A 21,051-nucleotide genomic window follows, 5' to 3' on the forward strand; every position below is an offset into this window, starting at 1 on the left:
ACACTTTTTAACCACAATTCTTTTTAACAGACCAGAATATGAATCTTTTGTGATAAGTATATAAAATAATATTTTGACCATGAAAACATACAATGAAAGGGTTTTTAATAACTTAAAGAACAATGCTAACATTAGCATGTTGACGCCTAGCACTGTATAGTGTAAGTGTTTATATATGTGACTACCTCTGAAAATGTAAAAATATCGAATTATTTTAGTGTCTGCCTCGTATCCTCACAAGTGTCGTACTTATGAAAATCACAAAAAATGTGACTATGCTCATGTCAGCATACTAGTGATGTGAACGTTAGCATGCTAGCATAGCATAGTAACACAAAGACGTCTATCGATCTTTTTTGCTAAACACAGCAGTGTTAGTAGCTAGCTAAATGATAAAAAAACAACCATATAACTAGCTTTTACAGCCATACAACACAATATTCTATCAAAATCATCTAAAATGGCCGGTCCACAAAGGGGCTGTCTTTTGCAGAATGGCTGGGATTGAATGAGTTCATGACTTAAGAGGGGCCATTTATTAATTACCTTTTGAAAAACCACAATAGCGAGGCAGCAATGTTCGAACCACAATGTAGCGGTAAAAGCTGATTTCTTTCTGATGTGCCTTAAATAAAAATTTGGGTTGCATTAATTGACTCAGTAAAGTTTGGTGATTTGATATTACCAAACCCTGGCCACGCAAGCAAGTTCCTAATGTCGGAGATAGTTTTCAAGTGATTTATCAGAATCCCAGTGCATTTAAAGCGTTAATTAAGGCTAATTTTCTCACTTGTGTCCTTCTGAGGCTTTAAAGTAATTAGTTTTGGTGCCCAACGACTCAGCAGTTTCTTCCAGGAAGGAACACGAGGGGAACTTTCAATCATAGCAAGGCGAGACTGCTGAATAATAACAATTTCCAGAAGCATCTGCATCCCGCTCGGATCATCAAATGACACGTGACAGTGTCTCATCCTTTATTGGAGCTCTTTTGTCACTTTGGACGTTTGAACATACAATTCATGAGAAGCTCATGAGAAGCTGAGATTAGCGAAACAGTGTGGCATGCATCACATTTTCATCACGAGCATATCATAATTAGAATCATTGTAACAACACAGCAAATGTGTTCAGAAAGAAAAAACATATTTACAGCAAATTCTAACAGCGATAATCATGAAATATGAAGGTCCAATTTATAAAATTGCAATCATGTAGGTATTGGCATAGCCACATTACACAGAAAGTACCATGAAGAGTCTGTTCGCCATCAACACAAATTCCAATTAGTGACAGCTTTTCAGAATAAGAGCTCACATCTCTGAACACTGCAATGAACACTGACTTGATATATTTTTATATGCATACAGTGTAGATACTGTATTCATATATATTTGCTGAACATTTTGTCATTTAAGAAACATGAAGTACACACAATAAATAGCAGTTGTCATCCTGTATGTGTGCGGTGTATACAGTATGTCGTGACGAGCACATTTTTTTTTTTTGAAAGAACAAGGTACATTTGTCTTCACCAAACAAGCCATCGTTACAGACATTTCTTGTTTTACATTCAGCTTGGGAGAAAAAATGGCTTCCTCCATCAATTCACATAAAAGATCCTTTCCGAAAAAAACGTCTCCTTTTTTCAGTCACTTAGAAATCTGAATTCCTGCTCGCAATGTGGTGGGTTCTCCTTTCCAGGATGAGGTATTTGCCCAGCTTGTTTTCCCGCCTTGTCAGTCTGATCGCTCGCATTTTAGCAGTGCAAAATCTTAATAAATGCTTTTCGGAACTCCACGTTAAAGGTGGTGTAGATGATGGGGTTGACGGCACTGTTGACGTAGCCCAGCCATGTAAAAGCGTTATACATCTCGGCGGGAACCTTGCATTTTGTGCAGTGGGTGTTCAAGATATGCGTAATGAAAAATGGCAGCCAGCATATGATGAATACACCTGAGGAGAGAGGAGAAAATGGGGGGATTTTTAAAAGGTACAACTTTAGGGACGTAGAAGTCAGTGGGTTGGCTTCTAGGTCAGGGTCGTCAACATTTCCCGGTGGCCAGTGGATACTTCAAATCAAAATATTGATACTTTTGATACAGATATATGATTCTGCCCTTTGGTTTTTCTGTTTTATATTAGCTTGGTCATATTCTAAATATCAATATACATCAGGATTTAAAATAAATCAATAAATTACTATGATGCCTTAGATGCATTTGCACAAAGTTCAGTACGATATCGGTATCGGCAATACTAGCCTGAATTTTACCCCCGTATCGGCTGGATGACTACAACTACATTCTCCAGGAAACAAAGCAAAAGATTTGAAATTAGGTTGTAATTTAATATTTCAATTCTATGCAACTAAAATGACCTTATTTCTACCGCATATTATTACGAATTTATTCTTGCAAAATTGTGACTTTCTTTCTTGTTAGAATGCAGTTTTTCCTCGAATAAGCTTTGCTTCTTCCTGCTCCTTTTCAGACATGTGTAGTAATGAGGTGTTGTGTATGTATGTGTGTATATACGTATATGTATGTATATATATATGTACGTATGTACTATATGTATGAATATGTGCATGTATGCTGCATGTGTATATATATATTTATATAATATTGTATATTATTGTAAGTGTATTGTATTGTAAGTGTATATGTGAGAAACATTGGTGTAACATCGTATGCATGTCTAAAATAAATTAAGAAGAAAGAAAGAATAGTTTGACTTTTTTGTGGTCATTTTCCAAAAATGACAAACGTCTTAGCCTCTTGTTTGTTTCGCTTAACATTACAACTTAAAAAAAAAAAAGTTTAAATTACGTTATTCTCGTAAAATGAAGACCTTTCCTCTTTTTTTCCTTTTTTTTGTAATATATTGACTTAATTCCTGTAAAATTACTGCTGATTTTTCCATTTTTGCCATTATTTTTTTCATATTTTTTTTATTAGAATGAGCTGCAGGGCCATTAGAAAATACTTTCCGCAAATGGCCCCCAGACCACACTTGAGGGCACCACCATCTTATCTCCTCCTAAGAATAAAAATGCTCGCTGGAAGGCGTCCGTTGTTTGATTGACGTGCCAAAAAAGAAAGCACTGGTCCTTACCAAGGACGATGGCTAACATCTGCGTGGCCTTCTTCTCCTTCTGCTGGGAGATCTTCCTCTTGCTCATGGTTTTCAAAGATGTCTGAGTCTTGCCGTTAGGCAGCGTCTGCGTCTGGAAGACTTTGGTCACCATCTGCGTGGGATCCTCCAGAGCTTCCTTGCCGGGATCTCCGTTCTTTTCAGCTCTCTGGCTCTCCTCGGGGGGCGTCGGGGGTGAAGAGTTGAGGCTGGCGTTGCCGTCCTTGCTGGGCACCAACAGCTGGTGGCTCGTGGCCGGAGTGTCTCCCAGGGTGCATTGCGCCTTCTGCTTTTGGCTGCTGCCGCTGTTGTTGAGCTCATCCAGCTCCATATCCTCCCCCTCGTTGGCCACGTCTTTAATGAATATCTGAGCAGACATGCGGAAGGGAAATCATTTCTTGTACCCTACACTTTAATCCTCTTACCCTAATCCCCCAACACAATTATTATTTGTATTAGCCGTTATTGCAGTCCGTATGCCGCTAGCTCAAAGTTTTGAACGCACGGTAAGTCGTACTGTTTCAAAACTTGGGCGTTTTCGGCTGGGAATGTAAATGTAACCCCTGCGAATCTTATTCTCCTGTATATTCTCCTATATTGCTATTATGTTTCTTTTTTAGAGTTTTGTCATATTATTTACAGTGGTACCTCAAAATCCCACTGCGGCAAAGATTGTGTCATTTTTAAACCTAAAATACAACATTTACATAAATATACGCCTCAAAAGTCACACATTACCTGCTCGTGCTAGCCGCTGGTCGATACTGTTAATGTGTTATTAAAAGGTAGTGTTTTGGTCTTGTTATAATTATTATAAAAGTGGGTAGCTGATTTTTACACTTATATGGCCATTATGGCAGTAAAGACAATATTTTGGGTAAATATACACCTCAAAAGTCACACAAAATACGTAGGAGTCACTTTTTAATTCAACATTATGTGGTGTTGACATTTTCAAAATGTGTAAAAGGTCACATTTAACACATACAACTGTAATTCAATTTAATTTGAATAATAATTATATATTTAAAATATAAAGATTTAATATTTAATTAAATACTTAATTTTTGAAATTAAATTTCATTATTATTGTACTAATGTTTTTATTATTAGGGTTATTATGGTTTATTTTTACAACTTGTATGGCTAGTAACAATTTTAAAATATTACTAAATATTTCTGCAAACTATGATTCATTATTTATAAACTATTTCCGTAGTTTTGGCATATCATAAGATATTTACAATCTTCTAAATAGGATTTGTAACATTATTACAGCCCTTTAGATGTGAAACAACACCCATCGGCTCCATTGGGTTTATCCATCCAGCTTTCAGAGCAAATAAAAAGCTGAACTAAAACCACAGACTCAACGCACCACCTTCTTCTTGTTGGCAGGAAAACTCCCGTTGGTCTTGACAATCACCGTGCACAGCCTCACGTCTTCAGGATGAGTGCACTTATCCTAGGATTCAACGTACAAAAAAAAAGTGTCAAGGAAGCGGCGGGGTTGCAACGTGGATGCACATCTGACAAAAAGGGGGCTGTCAAAGCGTAAACATGGCAGCCTGGATGGAAGGTCAAAGCCGGATACATGGAGCTTTTGGCACAGCGAGGCAGCTTAGTGAGAATGTGATGTGCTGCGGAAAGTCAGGGCCATTAACTTGACAGCATCATAAAGTACAGACGGAGGTTATCTGGCTACAAGGCCAGCTGAGCAGCTGTATTGAAATGTAATTACTCTGCTCTATAATGATTATTTTCTCATCATAATAATTATCTGCTCGTTTGTCAATATGCTAGCATGTAACGACTTCACAGGCCATTGGATTGGATTGTCATGCACCCAGTAAAATCCCCTTGCTGGTCATTATGGTGAGCGTGTGGGATCGATACCAGAAACACACAAAAATAAGCCTAATTCATGTGGTGTGGCTTTAAATACCAACTTTAAGAAGCCGCCTGTGTAACTGAGAAAAAAATCAATTGTCTGGGTTTGTTATGTAATGCAATGCCTGCCCATTAAAAGCACAGAGTATAACGGGTCTAAATCACCAGAGAGATGTACTGTATGTTGTTGTTGTTTTTTTTATAAATACAATCAGAATGTTCAGGGAGAATGTACAAGAATGAGGCAAAATGGCAGGGATGCAAGTGGATGCACGTACAACACTGAAAGCTTTTAGCGTATGAGTGTGTGGAGCACAATTATGGTACACACTGAGCAAGGCACTCACACATGGCTCTAATATGAGCGGGAAACAGTACAAGGATGTGCTGGTTAGAAAGTACATGGAAGAAAAAAACACTTCTTTAACGGTGATGCGACTGGATGTTTGTTTACAAATAAACAAAGTAAGACAAATACTGCAAGACGTAATACAAGTTATAGAAAAGTATCATACTTATTTTATGTTGCAATTTGCAAAGCTGCACATTTCTATCTTAACTAATAATCAGTGAAATTAAATTATAAACCGGTTATGGCCGCTGGTCACGCTATTATTTTGCTGCGGGTGATTCGTCCTGGAGATGAAAAGTATTAAAGGAAGATGCCTAACCGCCCTCCCCCCGCCCCCCTTAAATGATCAGCGCTTTACAGTCATTGCACATTCAAAATGACAAACCGAGCTGGGATGTTTTGTTTGATGAGGTCTCACTAGTACGCTGATATCGTTATTAGCAGAAGGAACAACACCGTTATCATCCAATTCCTGATATCATTTATCCTGAATTAATTAAAAGTCTTAATCGATGCTGCCAAAAATAAATCATTCATGGAGGAAACTAATTTATTGTTAATTAGACCTCACAGCTAGGAGACCAGGGTTCAATTCCACCCTCGGCCATCTCTGTGTGGAGTTTGCATGTTCAACTCCAAATTATCCATAGGTATGAATGTGAGTGTGAATGGTTGTTTGTCTATATGTGCCCTGTGATTGGCTGGCCACCAGTCCAGGGTGTATCCCACCTCTCGCCTGAAGGCAGCTGGGATAGGCTCCAGCACCCCCCGCGACCCTTGTGAGGGTAAGCGGTAGAAAATGAATGAATGAATGTTAACTTTTTTGTGTAATTAATGTATGCGCACAGCAATAATTGGAGCCATCTCCAACAGATGGACATCCAAGACCACAGGATGTATATTTCCATATGGTTGTTCCAGCGCATCAGTTAGGCAGGGTTACATAAATAACTGAAACATAATCACCCATGCACTAATTATTTAATTAGAGGTTCTTAGCCGTTTGATTAATTAGATCCAGGTGGTGACCTTTTGGTGTGTCTTCTGTATTTGTCTATTCATGACACAATGTTACTATTTATGTTTATTTTCATTATTTAAGGTATCACTTGGCTTTTTTGTGTGAGCACCGTCATGTTGTCTATTTACTGTGTGACAAAACTCTCCGCAATTTCAGTGGTGGCTGCTGTTTGCACAATTAAAGAACCGCTTCACTTTTGGTCACATTTGTTCTTCCGGGTTGCTCTCATCTTCATAAAACGTATTGTCATGAACCTACCACATTCATTGATAATTTCTTCTTTAAATCATCATTACTAATACCGTATTTTCCGGAACTATAAGTCACACTTTTTTCATAGGTTGGCTGTTCCTACGACTCCAGAGCGACTTATAAATGAAAAAAATGTTTGTTTTTAGTGATGATTACATTTGTATCGTGATTCGTGGTAGCCGATATCATTTAAGAGCAATTCTGGTTCATATAGAATGATACTATCGGAAACGATTCAGTAATTTGAAATCGATTCAGTAACGTTTTAGCTAAAAGTTCAACCAACTGTGAAATGCTTCCTTGGATTAAAAAAGCTCTGCTTCATGTTCGATCTCCAACATTATTTGTCAGGCATGTTCCAAACAAACTAAACCAATAGCATTCAAAAACTCACCTTGAGTGAAGTGGCCACATCTGGTACGGTGGCTTGACTGGGGCGTTGCTTGGGTTTGTTGTTGACTCGCTTCCTGCGCTTCCTGAGGACCACGTAGATTTGCACGTAAACCAGCAGCGTGATGATGAAGGGGACGTAGAAGGACACGATGGACGAGTACACCACAAAGGCGGGATTGGCGATCACGCAAAGTGAGGCGTCCCGCGTGGCTGTGAGACAAAACAAAATGGTGTGGGAGAAAAAGTAGCGGTTGTTAGTCGTCACTTAGTACCGTGAGAGGACGTTCCGTCCCTCATTCAAAACGCTGCGGGTTTGTGTCAGGAGTCCAATCTCTTGGAAATTCATCAAAAAATGTCACTTTACCATATCTGGTGGGGGGGTTATTCAAACCATTTTTCCCTCCCCCGTTCCTTGCTGCCCATTTTGCTTGGAACAAGACAATCACCTTTTAAATTCTGTGTCCCTCTTAGAGGCCTCAATGCTTTAGACAAATAGTTAAACTAAATAGCTCATTGCTGTGAGCTGGAACCCCCCAGGTAGCATAAACGTTGTAGTGTTTATTTAATCAAATATCATCTTTAATATATACAGTAGATGCCGTATAATTCCTTTATTTATAGCGCATTGAGTGGTCGAGCACGCAGACCTCACAGCTAGGAGATCTGAGTTCAATCCCACCCTCGGCCATCTCTGTGTGGAGTTTGCATGTACTCCCCGTGCATGCGTGGGTTTTCTCCGGGTACTCCGGTTCCAAAAACATGCTAGGTTAATTGGTGACTCCAAATTGCCCATAGGTATGAATGGTTGTTTGTCTATATGTGCCCTGCATGGCTGGCCACCAGTCCAGGGTGTCTCGCCCAAAGACAGCTGGGATGGGCTCCAGCACCCCGTGACCCTCATGAGGATAAGCCGTAGAAAATGAATGAATGAAAGAATGGAGAGGAAAAAAAACTACTTTTTTTTGTTTTATAATAATTTGGAGTGCATGAGTGCTATTGTTCCAGCGCTTGCTTGTTTTTGCAAGGCCGCATTGAAGAGCAGAGGCAAAGAAGCACTTTGAGGTCAGCCATTTTCCCTTAAATAACCATTGCACGTCCAAGGCATCTTCCTCCAATTAAGGCCTGTTGCGTATGAAAAGGATGTGGCGAGGAAGAGGAATGCAATGACTGGCGTTGGAGAATGAGAATCTTCCCTCCGCTTGTCAACACATTTGGACTGCTAGAAATATAAATGGATGGATCGGGGTTGTACCGACCACTTTTGCACCTGTTAAAAATTGCCAAGCAATCATAACAGATCACCTAAACAGGTTTGCTCATTCAATTTACTTACCTGTGTTATTGAGCCCAAACAGAAGGGGGCAGGATATGGCGAAAGACAGAACCCACACCACAGATATCATGACCGTGACTCTTCTTCTTGAACTGTAGCGGGTGTTGTATAGCATCGGCATCGCCACAGCTGTGTAACTAAAACAGAGAGTTAAAAAAACAATCCTAAAAAGAGTTTTACTGCACTTTTGCTGAAGGTCAGGTTGCGCTTTGTACTCAAGGATCAAAAGTAAAAGGGGACGCATCAACACAGTTTAACATCAAGTGGGTCGCACGTCAGGGATGTCAACCTGTCCAGCGGGGAAGCAATAACGCTTGTGCTGCTCCGCAAATGGGAAAGACAACAGGAGGAAATGAGAGGTAATTAGCAAGACAACCCCTATTTAGGAACGCTCTTGCAGGTGCTGGCGACAGATGATTCCTGACAAGATTTCAGCATTTGTAGCATTTCAAGTGGTGACATTAATTGCTCAGCAACAGAAGCTTTTGCTTCATCGCTTAACACAGTCATATTTTTGTAGTTAGGACATAAAAAAACTGTTTATAACCTTTTAAATACAGTTTTTACCAAGCGTGAATTAACGCCATTTACATTTCTAATAAAGTTGACATAATAAGAGGCAATCGTTCAAGTCCGAGGTACGCCTACCACGAGGGGGACGCAGACCGACATAGGGAGTATGCGGCTAAAAATTAAAAAGGGCTTGACAATATTAGCACCAAAAACTGAGATTTACGTAATGTGCTTGAACACCTCATGAATAGTCACTGAATGGCTTGTATGGGTGTTTACGTTTTTCGCTTGAACATTTTTAATGTAAGAACTATGTAAAATGGAGACATTTTTGACTGATAATTTGATGAATTATTGACGAAAATTAACATCTTTGGAAAACTGTGAGAGTGAAGTCGTAAAATCCAAATCCAAATGAACAATGTAGTCTGATGTAACAAACAACCCCATTCATGGCTCCCCAAAATGACATCATCGATCCATTGATTCATTTATTTTCTCTTTCATCCAGTGTACTTTCAAATAAGATGATTCATTTTCCAGCGCCCATTTGGGTGTCCTTCAGGCATGAATGCAGTACTTTAAAAAAATGACTGAGATCGTTTAGCTTCAACATATCCAACATTCCAGACAAATCACATCACATTACATCTTTCATAGCCATGCGTGTAGCAGAAAAAAGTGCCCATCCAGATGCCTGATGACGGCGAAAGCAATTCAGAGAACACTCAATCTGCATATATATGGAAAGCCCAAACAGGCGTTGTGATTTCTGGTGCTCGAGTGTCACGTCAAAATGGAGTGAACCACGAGTGGTAGCGATTGCAGGTGCTACAATGCAAAGGAAGGCTTAGGTTCAGGCTCTGAGTGCTGCAGAAAACTCTTATCATTTGACCTTGATGCATTAGTTCACCTTGTTAGCGCAGGCTGCTGTAATTACCAGGACAGGAAATGCATGGCTTCCTATAGTGTCTGGCATGCATCGATTTTCTGTGTAATTTTGTTTGAAAGTCCTTTAAAAGCCTTCTGCTTATATGTTGGAAAACGGACCACATAATGATTATTTTGGGTAGAATTAACTATGAATTAAGACATCACATCTTGGGAGTCAGTGCCTCATATGCCACGAACATCAGTACATTTTTCCATGTAATCCTTTCGAAATATGCTATGACCATCTAAAAAAACAAGAAATGTAATGGTAATGGTTTTATTTTATTTGAACATGCATCAAATTACAATTGAGTGCATCCCATAATCAGTTCACAGTTCCACATGTCCAAAAAGAGTAGGAAGAAGCAAAGCTTATTAAATCCTACCCCTCCATCTGGTACTTTTACAATCAGTAACGGTTACATTTGTTCACTTCCTGCTTTCCTAATATGGTTGATTTTTTTAAATTTGTAAATTTTTAAATTTTTTTGTCACGTACCCAAGTACGAGGTGATATGACCATACAATGACATAATGGGTACCATAGTAACTGTCAATATAGTGACATACGATTGTAAGATGTAAGATTATCACCTGTGCTAAGCCTGTTTAACATCATGAAACTTTTAGTAGAAGACGCTTTAAAAGCTAAGACAGGATTGAAGATTCCTAAACACTCCTCTTTGCAGGCTTCAAGTCCAGGGAGTTGTGCAACATTTTCCTGCTCTAGCTTATCATCGATTGGATCATGAGAAGGACAGTACAGAATGGCAAGAATGTGGTGGCCATGAAGATCTTGACAAATGCTGATAACATCGCCTTGATCACGTCAACTGGACTTAGAGTCCAGAAAATACGGTATTTATCATTAACACGGTAAAACATGTGAACAAATGTGAATGTTTACAAGCCGATTTCGGTATGCAACCCTAGACTTTCTGCTTGTGTTCCAAAAATGTTAAGCTCTACCTCCTGGTAGAAAAAGTCTCTTTTGCCATTTGTATACTAATTGCCCTGCCTCCCCCCACAGAGACAAAGTGACTGTATGAGTGACAAGAGGTCTCAAACTATTCACCATTGTTCGACGGAACACTAGCCACGTATACATGGACCGAAATATTCCGATTGCATTCGGTTTATTTGAGAGAGAAAGAATGTAACCTTCTCTCAAAGAGAAAGAATGTAACCTTTGTATACACCTCATTCCGAAAGAAAAGTGCCAATCCGAATGAATATATAATGGGATTCACGGGGGTGGAATATTCCTTTCCCCAATCCGATGGAGGTATCTTGTACCCGCTGAAACGGAAAGTTGTCAGGGTGCGTTCTTCTTCGTGGTGTTTTTCTTCTTCTGTTGTTTATTGGCGGTTGGCAAGCAGCTTTCATGTGCATTAGCGCCACCTGTGGAACAGAATCTAAACACTTCTATACTTTATTCACAAGTCCAGTTTTATTAAAAAAGAAAATACATATCTATATAAAACATGTCCCGAGTTTAATTATTAAATATTAGCAAGATTGAATTTGATCTTTTCCTGTTTAATTTCTTTCAGCGCATGCTCAGATATGATGTAACACGCAGCTCCAGACGTTCTTCCGTTTTAAAAATGGAGGTCAGCAATCGGCACTGGACTGCTGCGGAAAGTTTGTTTTTGATCCAAACTCATTTCAAGACTGAACGAAGGAAAAACTGGCAATATGGAGTTATTCCAACAAGTGAAAGAAAAACTCTGGGAAGTCTCAAGTATCACGTGATGTTGATGTTTACGTTTTACAACGCATGCCCCATTGACTATTCTGTTTGATTATAGCGGCACATGTAGACAAGAGATTGGAATATTCCTTTCCATGGATACCATTGTTTTCGGAAAGGTCATATGGAAAGATTCCATTCGGAAAGAGAAAAACGTGGCTAGTGTTGTCGAACCAAAGCAAGGACTGAACTCTTCCTGCCTGTTTGGAGGCAACAGATGACGTAAACAGACGTGCGTGCATGATGTGCACATGGCAATATTCTGATGGAGGCTAAATTATGGAGTTCATTTTCATTTCTCGTGTGATTATTTCTTAAATGTTTCATGGTGAGATGTGTTGTGTTTTCTGAAGGAGAAATCTTGTCACGTTTTAGTCTTGCGAGATATCCCGACATGAAGTAGCTAGCCTACTTTCCATCTTGAGCTTGTATTTCCCAGGCAAGTTATGAACACTGGCGTGTGTGTGTGTGTGTGCATGCAGCTGCAGCGTGAGCGTATGGAACAAATATAGAGCCCATCCAATTTGCCACACTTTGATGAACGAGAACATGGTGATGTACACACACACACACACACACACACACACTCAGAGGTGAAGATTTCCACACCAGCTTTTCACGTCGAAAAAAGGACGCTGCCTCCAGCTGCTGGAGGTGATGAAAAGAAATATTTTGTCCATCATATGATCATCATTTGAGTGACATTAGAAGTTGTAAAGCCAGGAGAAGGAAGTCTTCTTGTTTAGCCCTTCAAGCATTCAAGCATAAACAGCCGTCATAAATAACATCTAAATGCAAATTGGTGCTAGTTACCTTTTGGCATACACATAATGTTCATTTCCAATACCATGAAGATCCATCAGATTATCTGAGTTTGATGCGGTTTCGCCAACAAACGAGAGGCATGGTTATGTGTGTTGTGATTCGATCAATGAGCGGCCACATTGTTTGTGCATCTCTGTGTGTAAGAGGGACCATGCTGGGCATTTGTTTTCCATATATGTGCAGCCAAGCATAAAATCATGGAAAATTACATATGACAGGAGTCTATAGAATAGGAAAATGTGATGTATTGTGTCCTTGAACAAACACATCTTTTTCACACACACACAGCCAAGTGCTTCACAGGATTACATGATTACTTCCCGCAGATTGTTTAATGAATGCAAGGCTTTGCGTGTTTGGCTCTCCACACAAAACATGTTAATGCGCCAAGATTTTTCAATAGCCCTCTATCATTTCTGTATTCTTTCAGCCATCTGAAATCAGACGTGCAAGGTGAATGAGGGTGCTGTTTTTGTTATATAATTTATGCGGAGAAAAAAGACACTTGAGCCATGTAGCGTAACGCCAACCTTAAAGGTCCCCTATTATGCAGAATTGACTTTTTAATTAGGTTTTAGCTGTGGAAGCTCATGGTTTTCATGTCATAAAGGAAATGTAAAAAAAAAAAAACAGCGCAAGTTTTAAAAAAAACGTCAGTTCTATATAAATCCTGGAGAAAAATAGATGCACTAACATTAATTTATATGTAATGTTATGACAATTTGTTGCTTTTTATTTCTGTATTACAGTTACCCTATCTCAATCGTGTTTCCTCGCTCACTAATAAATAAATGATCGCCGTTTTGTGATTGACTTTTACCCATTATTTGTCAAATTTTAGTAAAAAAATATTGAAAGACAAGTCAAATGTAGTCATCTGGTCACTAAGAGTCAGTACATTACATTATTGAGATTATACATTACTTTACCTTAACACTGTCTATATTCAACCACGGCATGAGTGAAAAACAATCCTCCTATTCTGTGTGGAAGTGGTAGGTTTTTCGCTTCTTACTTTGTCTTTCCACCCCACTCCATTTGAAATACTTCTTTTGAATAAATAAAGTGGAGCCTAACGAGTATCATTGCATCTGTTACTATTGAATCCGACTCTGCGGAAATTCACTTATCACGGTCGGGTCTGGAATCAATTAATTTTCACGTAGGGCTTTACTTCTGTAGTTTGTGTTATTTTCTTTGGTAAAACCAATCCAATCCACTTGTGAAAAAAAGTACTGGCTTGCCGCCTTTTTTTGTAAAATGCAAACATACATGACCAGGAGAGTGTAAAATATGATGGCCGTGATGGGCTTGCACCGAAACACCTTGCAGCTCTCCTGTTATTCATAAGGTAAAGATTTCCTTTACAAAAATCTATGCAAAGCTGCTAGGAAGGAATGAGCAATCTGAGCATCGGCCAACTCACCGATCGATGCTGATGGCACACAGATTGAGGATGCTGGCTGTACACATCATCACGTCGAGAGTGACAAAGATGTCACAGTGGATCTTGCTAAAGCGCCACTCCCCGACGACCTGCGAGAGAAAAACACCAACAAATGGCAGCTCTGTGCAGGCATCAACAGAAGAAGCCAAGGGACCATCCAGCGGAGATATACAGCGTGACAGACAAGCCTTGATGTATTATGAATATTGGAATATGTCCAGTGGTGATTGGCCTCATCTGAGGAATAGCAGCTGATAGAGAAAATGGAGGAAAAGAAAATCAATATTTAGCTCAACACGGCTTACATGACACAAGACAGACATGCCAGATGATTTGTTTCATAGATTCATCTGGAGAAGAGCCTGTCGGTCCGATATGTCCATCAGAGGTCAATCAGTAGGAGTGGAGGATATGGCGCTATCTTGACAATCAGCCACTGAAAGACCAACAACATCCTTGCCATCAAGAAAACCATTTAGCGCTGTTCTTTCCTCTTTTTAACTGATTCATGACCAAGTGACATCATTGTTTGACTCCATGACTGACATGCCGACTGACCAATACGAGCCAGTGAAGTAATTGTGACTTACTTACACAATGGTGTTGCTGGAGTTGCTGAAATGATGCCTTGGTTTTCATACAAGGCCTCCATTATTGTGTAGCCAAACAGTGCACCAAGTAATTCACGGAATCTAGCGCTCAAACAAAGCAACCGTCTCTAGAGAATGGATGCTGGTTCTTTTAAGGTCGGGAAAGTATAGACAGATTCCGTCCAAGGACTCCTTTAAGCGTCTTTATTATGTCAGTGCTTTATTTGTTCATAGATCCCACACAGAATGATGAACAAATCCTTCCTTCTACTAAAAAGCACAGGGTGACGTACGTTGAGAAGTAAGAGGCGTTCAAGATCACTGCATATTTTGTGTATTTAGCATTAGATGAAGTTGTGTTTCTTCATTAAATATGCTGATATTATAGTTATACATAAAATTATAGTCAACAGCTATTTAATATCAATATTGACTATTCAATATCTCTTAAAAAAATAAAAAAAATTAAAAATGTGGGGTTTGCATGTTCTTTCCGTGTGTGCGTGTGTTTTCTCCGGTTTCTCCAAAGGTATGAATTTGGGTGTGAATGGTTGTTTGTGCCCTGTGATTGGCTGGCCACCAGTTCAGGGTGTACCCCGCATCTCGCCGGAAGTCAGCTGGGATAGACTCCAGCACCCCCCTAATGAGGATATGGATTGATGTCCAAAAATTCAACATTGTAAACTACTGGTTAATGCATGATGCAAAAAACAGCAAAAACATCCCGAGCCTTGAATTGGGCTTTAGTCCTAAAATTAAAATGATGCTATTAGCCTTCTTAAGATGCCAGAGTGCCATGCTATGATCAAACCACGAAATCCATGAAAGTTGCTAGATATCATCTCTTATAAGCTATTCATATTATCATCATTACATCTGTCCAAATAAATGTACCTCTAGTTGTATCAAGCATTGCAGTGAAGAAATAAAGTGAACAAAGTGGGTGGTATAATCATCTTTTCCATGCCATGATTGTATATATTGCATGCAATATATTGCATATGTGGTTTCCTATATTAAATAACATTTTAGCACGACATTTCTTCTCGAGGCCATCTGTTCTGGTGGTATTGATTTATCTCCTTGCATGCACGCTTTTATTAAATTGTTCCTCCCATTATTCTCATAATTATCTTGTCTCCCGACTGTTTTGGAAACAGACAGGTTTATTTACTTTGTATGTTCATAACATATTCTTCTTGTCTTTTGCAGGACTCCTGGCCATCTTTACAACTGGGTATGGTAGCTTTTACCTATACATTTGCATTTATTGATGGGCTATATTTTCACTCTTGCATGTTAACTTGTTTATTTTCGGCCATTTTTCAAAAGACGGCCACTCCGATGTGTTTGGTCACACTCTCAAGTGCTCAGGAGGACTTCTGGATAACTGCAGAATCTGAGTTTATAATAAACTGGGATTCATCTTTTTAAAATGTTCACTTTTAACTAACAGCCACATGTGTTGGATCCCGAATCCAATCCGGATGTAGAGACTGGACAGTCCCGAGTTTCTCAAGAAAAGAGGTGACCTCAACATCTCTCAATGGTATGTAGTAGGGATGAGTTGGATACACGTTATAAATGGGTACCCGTTAACGATCATGCGTTTTTACGAGTATGAAACGAATAAGTTTCATCATTATGGATTCAATCTTCACACCGATTGGCTGACGCACACAGTGCCCGCCTCTTCCGAGACCGACTCTGCAAGCGGCAGCGACAGAGGAGCTCAGCAGTGCCTCATTAACGGACACGGTGCCATCGGGAAGTTGTAAACGGCTCACCGTTTGTTACACTGCCTCCAATTTATTAGGTTCTCCTCAGCTCGCTTCTATTTTGGCTTTTCTGAAGTTACTTGGTAAATTTGTTCCGTAACAACACACAGCGGTGCTGTGCAGACACGAAAAAACTATATGAACAGATACATATAGTGGTGTACTCGCTAATCCCGAGCAAGTAGCATTAGCATTTTAACGTTTGAGGTTATAGAACGAGATCCAACTTCAGACTTATTTGAAACTATTACTTCATTTTGTAATTCGAGAAGGCATCATAAGTGCTTGGTGACGTATCCCATTGTCAACGTTCACGTCAGCGATGCACTGACAGCCCACCCATCTGGGGGTGATTAAACTATGTCCCAGGGGTGCCGTCTTCATAAAATTAACAGCCCCTTTAAAGAGTCGTATGTTGCCGCTTTTGGCTACAAAGATCTGACATCCTAATGAGTGGCCTCCTTCTCTTTCCACTCCGTTTTTACAACCTTTGACACCTGACATTTGTCTTGGCAATGCCACCACAAGACTCTCCATGTCCTTCACCGTGCTTCATCAACAGCTCTGAGCTTCTTCTTCTCGCCGACATTAATTCAGAACACAAGCATTATATCAGAGCAGTAAAACACTAAGGCATGAATCTCTGGAATATTCTTAAATATTTTTTGAATATGGAATTAAACATTTTCAAGCATAAAAATTGAGAAAAGTGTTCAGAAGACATGATGTGCAGTGTAATATATGTATATGTGAGGTGTGGTAGACAGCAGCTCCTGGTCTTTGATGCACGCCCTCTAAACCAGCGGTTCCCAAACTTTTTACAGTCATGTACCCCTTCAGACATTTTGACCTGAAGCCATGTACCCCTTACTCTACTAAACCTTTTGATGTTAATTAACTTAATTTTATTGCTATTCCGGATCAAACGTGTATTTTGCCTCGGGACATTTGGATAAAGTTTGACATTAGCACCGATAAATACATAAGTAATCATCCTAAGTGTTCAGTGCTGTGCAAGTCCATAATCCTCATGAACTACTTCAAAGGTCAGTTCACACCATATAAATATGAATAGTTCACATTCATAGTAAGGGTCGCACGGTGCCGAGTGGTTAGCATGTTGGCCACACAGCTCATTGGTGACTCTAAATGGTCCAATGTGAGTGTGAATGGTTGTTTGTCTATATGTGCTCTGCGATTGGCTGGCCACCAGTCCAGGGTGTACCCCGCCTCTCACCTGAAGACAGCTGGGATAGGCTCCAGCATACCCCCCGACCCTCGTGAGGATATATAGATAGATAGACCAACATTGAAACAGCAAAGAGATGTAAACATATTTTACGACAGCGTGTTTCATAACATTTCATCCAAAACAAACTGGTTAGCACCCTCATTAAAACCATGCAAGCTTATGACCCTGCCTTTCAACAGCATTGGAATTGAGAACCATTAGGAACCGGAATCAAAATGAGAAATCAGAACCGGAATCGATCGCCAACCCAACCCAGGAAGTGAATGAACTATCAGCGTTTTCTGCGAAGGAGTAAAATGAAATAAGACCTGCTTCTTGCTACTCCTCTTGGACATGTTGAATAGTACAAGTACTAACATGATGTTCTTTCAATAATAATGTTTTTTTTCAAGAATAAAGCCTATTATTACAATTGCCATAGCCGTCCACCTTTGCCTCATGCACAGAGAAACATGCACCGCCACCGAGACCTGGCAAGTAAATGCTGTAATGTAATGTGACACGGTGCTAATCCTCGTGATTCACTGTAAAACACTGGAGGATTAGTGACCTTGCTTTCTCTCGTGGGTTACCTCTGTCTCAGATATAGCCCTCGCACACACACCACAAAAAAAAAATTATTTTGTTCAATTTAAAAGGTACACCGCAAGTCTGTGTTGACCATTTTAAGGTTGCCGCCGCCAACGAGTTATACTCAAGCTTCTATGATGCCACAATGTCAAATGACGGACTCCGCCAAATATGATGAATTATTCATCATCATCACCATGTGAACTTTGACACTTTGTCGCTACATTATCAGCCGGACGGTGGATTTGGTATTTGCAACGCTTCACCTTGTGTTCACTTTGGGCCTTTTAACCTGCTGATGAATGTCGGCACCTTGCACGACACAAAACACCTGCCTTCCAGTGACGGGAGGTTAGGTTCACGGTTGGAGAGGCACTGACTCCTTTGGAGGCTTTTTATGTTAATACCACTTGATCATTACCAGGAGAGCACACTTTTGGGCACTTGGGAGTGTGACCAACCACAGCGGGGTGAGCTTGCCTGGGGAAAATAAATTAAAACAAACTGTTTTTGCGAGAAACACGAACTCCAAAGAAATAAGATGGAATAGGTGCAGATTCTGGAAGATCTACAAAGCTTTCTGTGTTGGTTATGTGTTCCTGCTCTGTAGGAGTCCACAACTCAAGACAAAGGGCCGAAAAATGAGCATAATGTGTCTCCCAATGAATGTTCTGCTTTTTCTGACGATGGGATGGTGTCTTGGCAGCAATTTAAAAATGTAGTTCATGTTTTAACTTCTTGAAATACTAAGTAAGTATTGTCTGATTGCTTTATTTGAATTACATTTTCTTACACAGCCAAGTTTTCACACAGCTAACAGTAATGTTAGGTGTCAAGGCTGGCAAACCAATATTGTAGACCACTGAGACGGTGATGCGGCGTTGCTATGGCAACAAAAGAGATGCTACTCCTTATTTCAAGCCGGACGTGATTTTAAAGGTTGTTGGGGTAAAATAACTATATTTTGTGGCTTTTGATTTTCGCCTTTTAAAATAATGGCAACGCACTTTCTGGGAATTTTGCCTGTCATCCACAATCCTTCTGTGAAACATGAAAACACACCTTTACTTTTTCTGTGTTTTCTACAGAGCTGCCCTATTTTGATCATTTTAAACATTAGAGGAACTTTGTTCCTGAGCGCATTAGCTACTTATACATGGACCCAAATATTCCAATTGCATTCGCTTTATTTGCTCAAAGGGAAATAATGTAACCTTTGTATACACCTCATTCCGAAAGAAAAGTGTCAATCCGGATGAATATATAATGGGATTCACGGGGGTGGAATATTCCTTTCCCCAATCCAATTGAGGTATCTTGTACCCGCTCAAACGGAAAGTTGTCAGGGTGCGTTCTTCTTTGTGGTGTTTTTCTTCTTCTTCTGTTCTTCTTCTTCTGCAATTGGCACTGGACTGCTGCGAAAAGTTTGTTTTTGATCCAAACTCATTTCAAGACTGGACGAAGGAAAATTGGCAATACGGAGTTATTCCAACAAGTGACAGAAAAACTTGGAATTCGGTATCACGTGATGTTGATGTTTACGTTTTACTGGGCATGCCCCATTGACTATTCTGTTTCATTAAAGTGGTGCATGTAGACAAGAGATTGTAATATTCCTTTCCATGGATACCACTGTTTTCTGAAAGGTCTTTCGGAAAGATTCCATTCGGAAAGAGAAAAACTCATGTAAATGTAAACGTGGCTATTGATTCCATAAAACCCGTAGCAACCAACATTACTTCCATCACCAGCAAAGCAAAGTAATTGCCGGTCTGTAGTCTGTGTTATGGCAGACTTTGTCAGAGACTCCACCGAAGACTACTTTTGGACATTGTGGAAATACGAAGGATGAGTTACAGATTTTAGAAGCCGAGCGGAGAAGAAGAGAGAGTGAAACATGGAATCAGATCAAAGCCAAGAGAGTCAGGATCGGCACGCACAGAAAAAGGGAAAGACGTGTGTTGTTTCAGGTAAGGATTGTGCAGTTTTACCTTAAATGCGGAAGCAATGCATGTATTTCTATGGATATTCTGTATTTCTACACAGGATGTGTCGTATCCAATACCTCCAAGTAGACAACCCAGGGCATGACCAGCGTAGCCACCAGTAGGTCAGCGACCGCCAAACTGACGATCAGGTAGTTGGTGGTGGTCTGCAGAGCCTTCTCCCTAGACACGGCCATGCACACGAGCACGTTCCCGAACACGATGACGAAGATGAGCAGCGTGAGCAGCATGGCGTAGTAGTTGTACTCGTGCTTCTGCTCTTGATCTGTCTCGTTGAAGCCCCATGTTCCATTGTCATAGAAACTGTCGTTGTAGGCATAGTGGGTAAAGACATCCATTAGCTGTGAGTGATGCAGGCCAGACTCAGGCCCTGGAAACACACAGCGGGAAAACACCAGTTAGGAGATGCACAACAATAATGGGGAAACGTTTGAAAACGTACTAAAAATCCTAGAAGAATGGAGGCTTGTGTTTTGTATGAGAACCAAGCCACAATAACGTGGTCGCACAAAACACAATCATTGACTTAAATGCTGTGAAGTCATGAGAGGCAGATGAGACAAAACAAACCAAATAACATAAAATAAATGTTAATATTGGTTCATTTTATGGTGTTAGAATTGTATTTTCTGGATTCCCTTTTCTTTTGAACATTAAATTTAAACAGTAAAAAGTATTTCCTGATCAAATACCTGAAATGAGGATTCGACAAGTCTCTCGTCTTGGCTTAGAGTGCAAGCCGAGTGTAAAGGCAACCACATGTACAGAGCTCTATTAATGCTAAAAACTTTCGTCTTTCGAAGGTCGTAAACAGGTTTCCCATGCTCTAACTATGAAAATATTCCATTTATATGTAAGGAATCCTACTTTGCCAAAATTGACTTATCACTGTCAGGTCTGGAACCAACTAATCCCAATAAACAAGGGATTACTGCATGTTATTCTTGCTAATGGGACAAAATAAACGTTTGATCACACAAATAATGCGGAAAATAAGCATTGCTTTCTTCC

General features: G+C 39.9%; 1 protein-coding gene across 3 annotated transcripts in view; it reads right to left on the reverse strand.

The window, feature by feature from the left end:
- Nucleotides 1-243: 243 nt before the first annotated feature.
- Nucleotides 244-21,051, reverse strand: part of drd2a (dopamine receptor D2a) — a 45,802-nt gene continuing 24,994 nt past the window's right edge. For all 3 annotated transcript variants that reach the window (XM_058079892.1, XM_058079893.1, XM_058079890.1), the window contains exons 2-8: nt 20,100-20,410; nt 13,824-13,933; nt 8,374-8,510; nt 7,042-7,250; nt 4,511-4,597; nt 3,115-3,499; nt 244-1,953 (exon numbers count right to left, since the gene is read on the reverse strand). In XM_058079892.1, the coding sequence (XP_057935875.1) occupies nt 1,757-1,953; nt 3,115-3,499; nt 4,511-4,597; nt 7,042-7,250; nt 8,374-8,510; nt 13,824-13,933; nt 20,100-20,378 (1,404 nt within the window). In that variant the 5' untranslated portion in view covers nt 20,379-20,410 and the 3' untranslated portion in view covers nt 244-1,756. The remainder of the gene's footprint in view (nt 1,954-3,114; nt 3,500-4,510; nt 4,598-7,041; nt 7,251-8,373; nt 8,511-13,823; nt 13,934-20,099; nt 20,411-21,051) is intronic.

The sequence above is a fragment of the Doryrhamphus excisus genome, chromosome 8, assembly GCF_030265055.1.
Source record: "Doryrhamphus excisus isolate RoL2022-K1 chromosome 8, RoL_Dexc_1.0, whole genome shotgun sequence".
Taxonomy (NCBI): Eukaryota; Metazoa; Chordata; class Actinopteri; order Syngnathiformes; family Syngnathidae; genus Doryrhamphus; species Doryrhamphus excisus.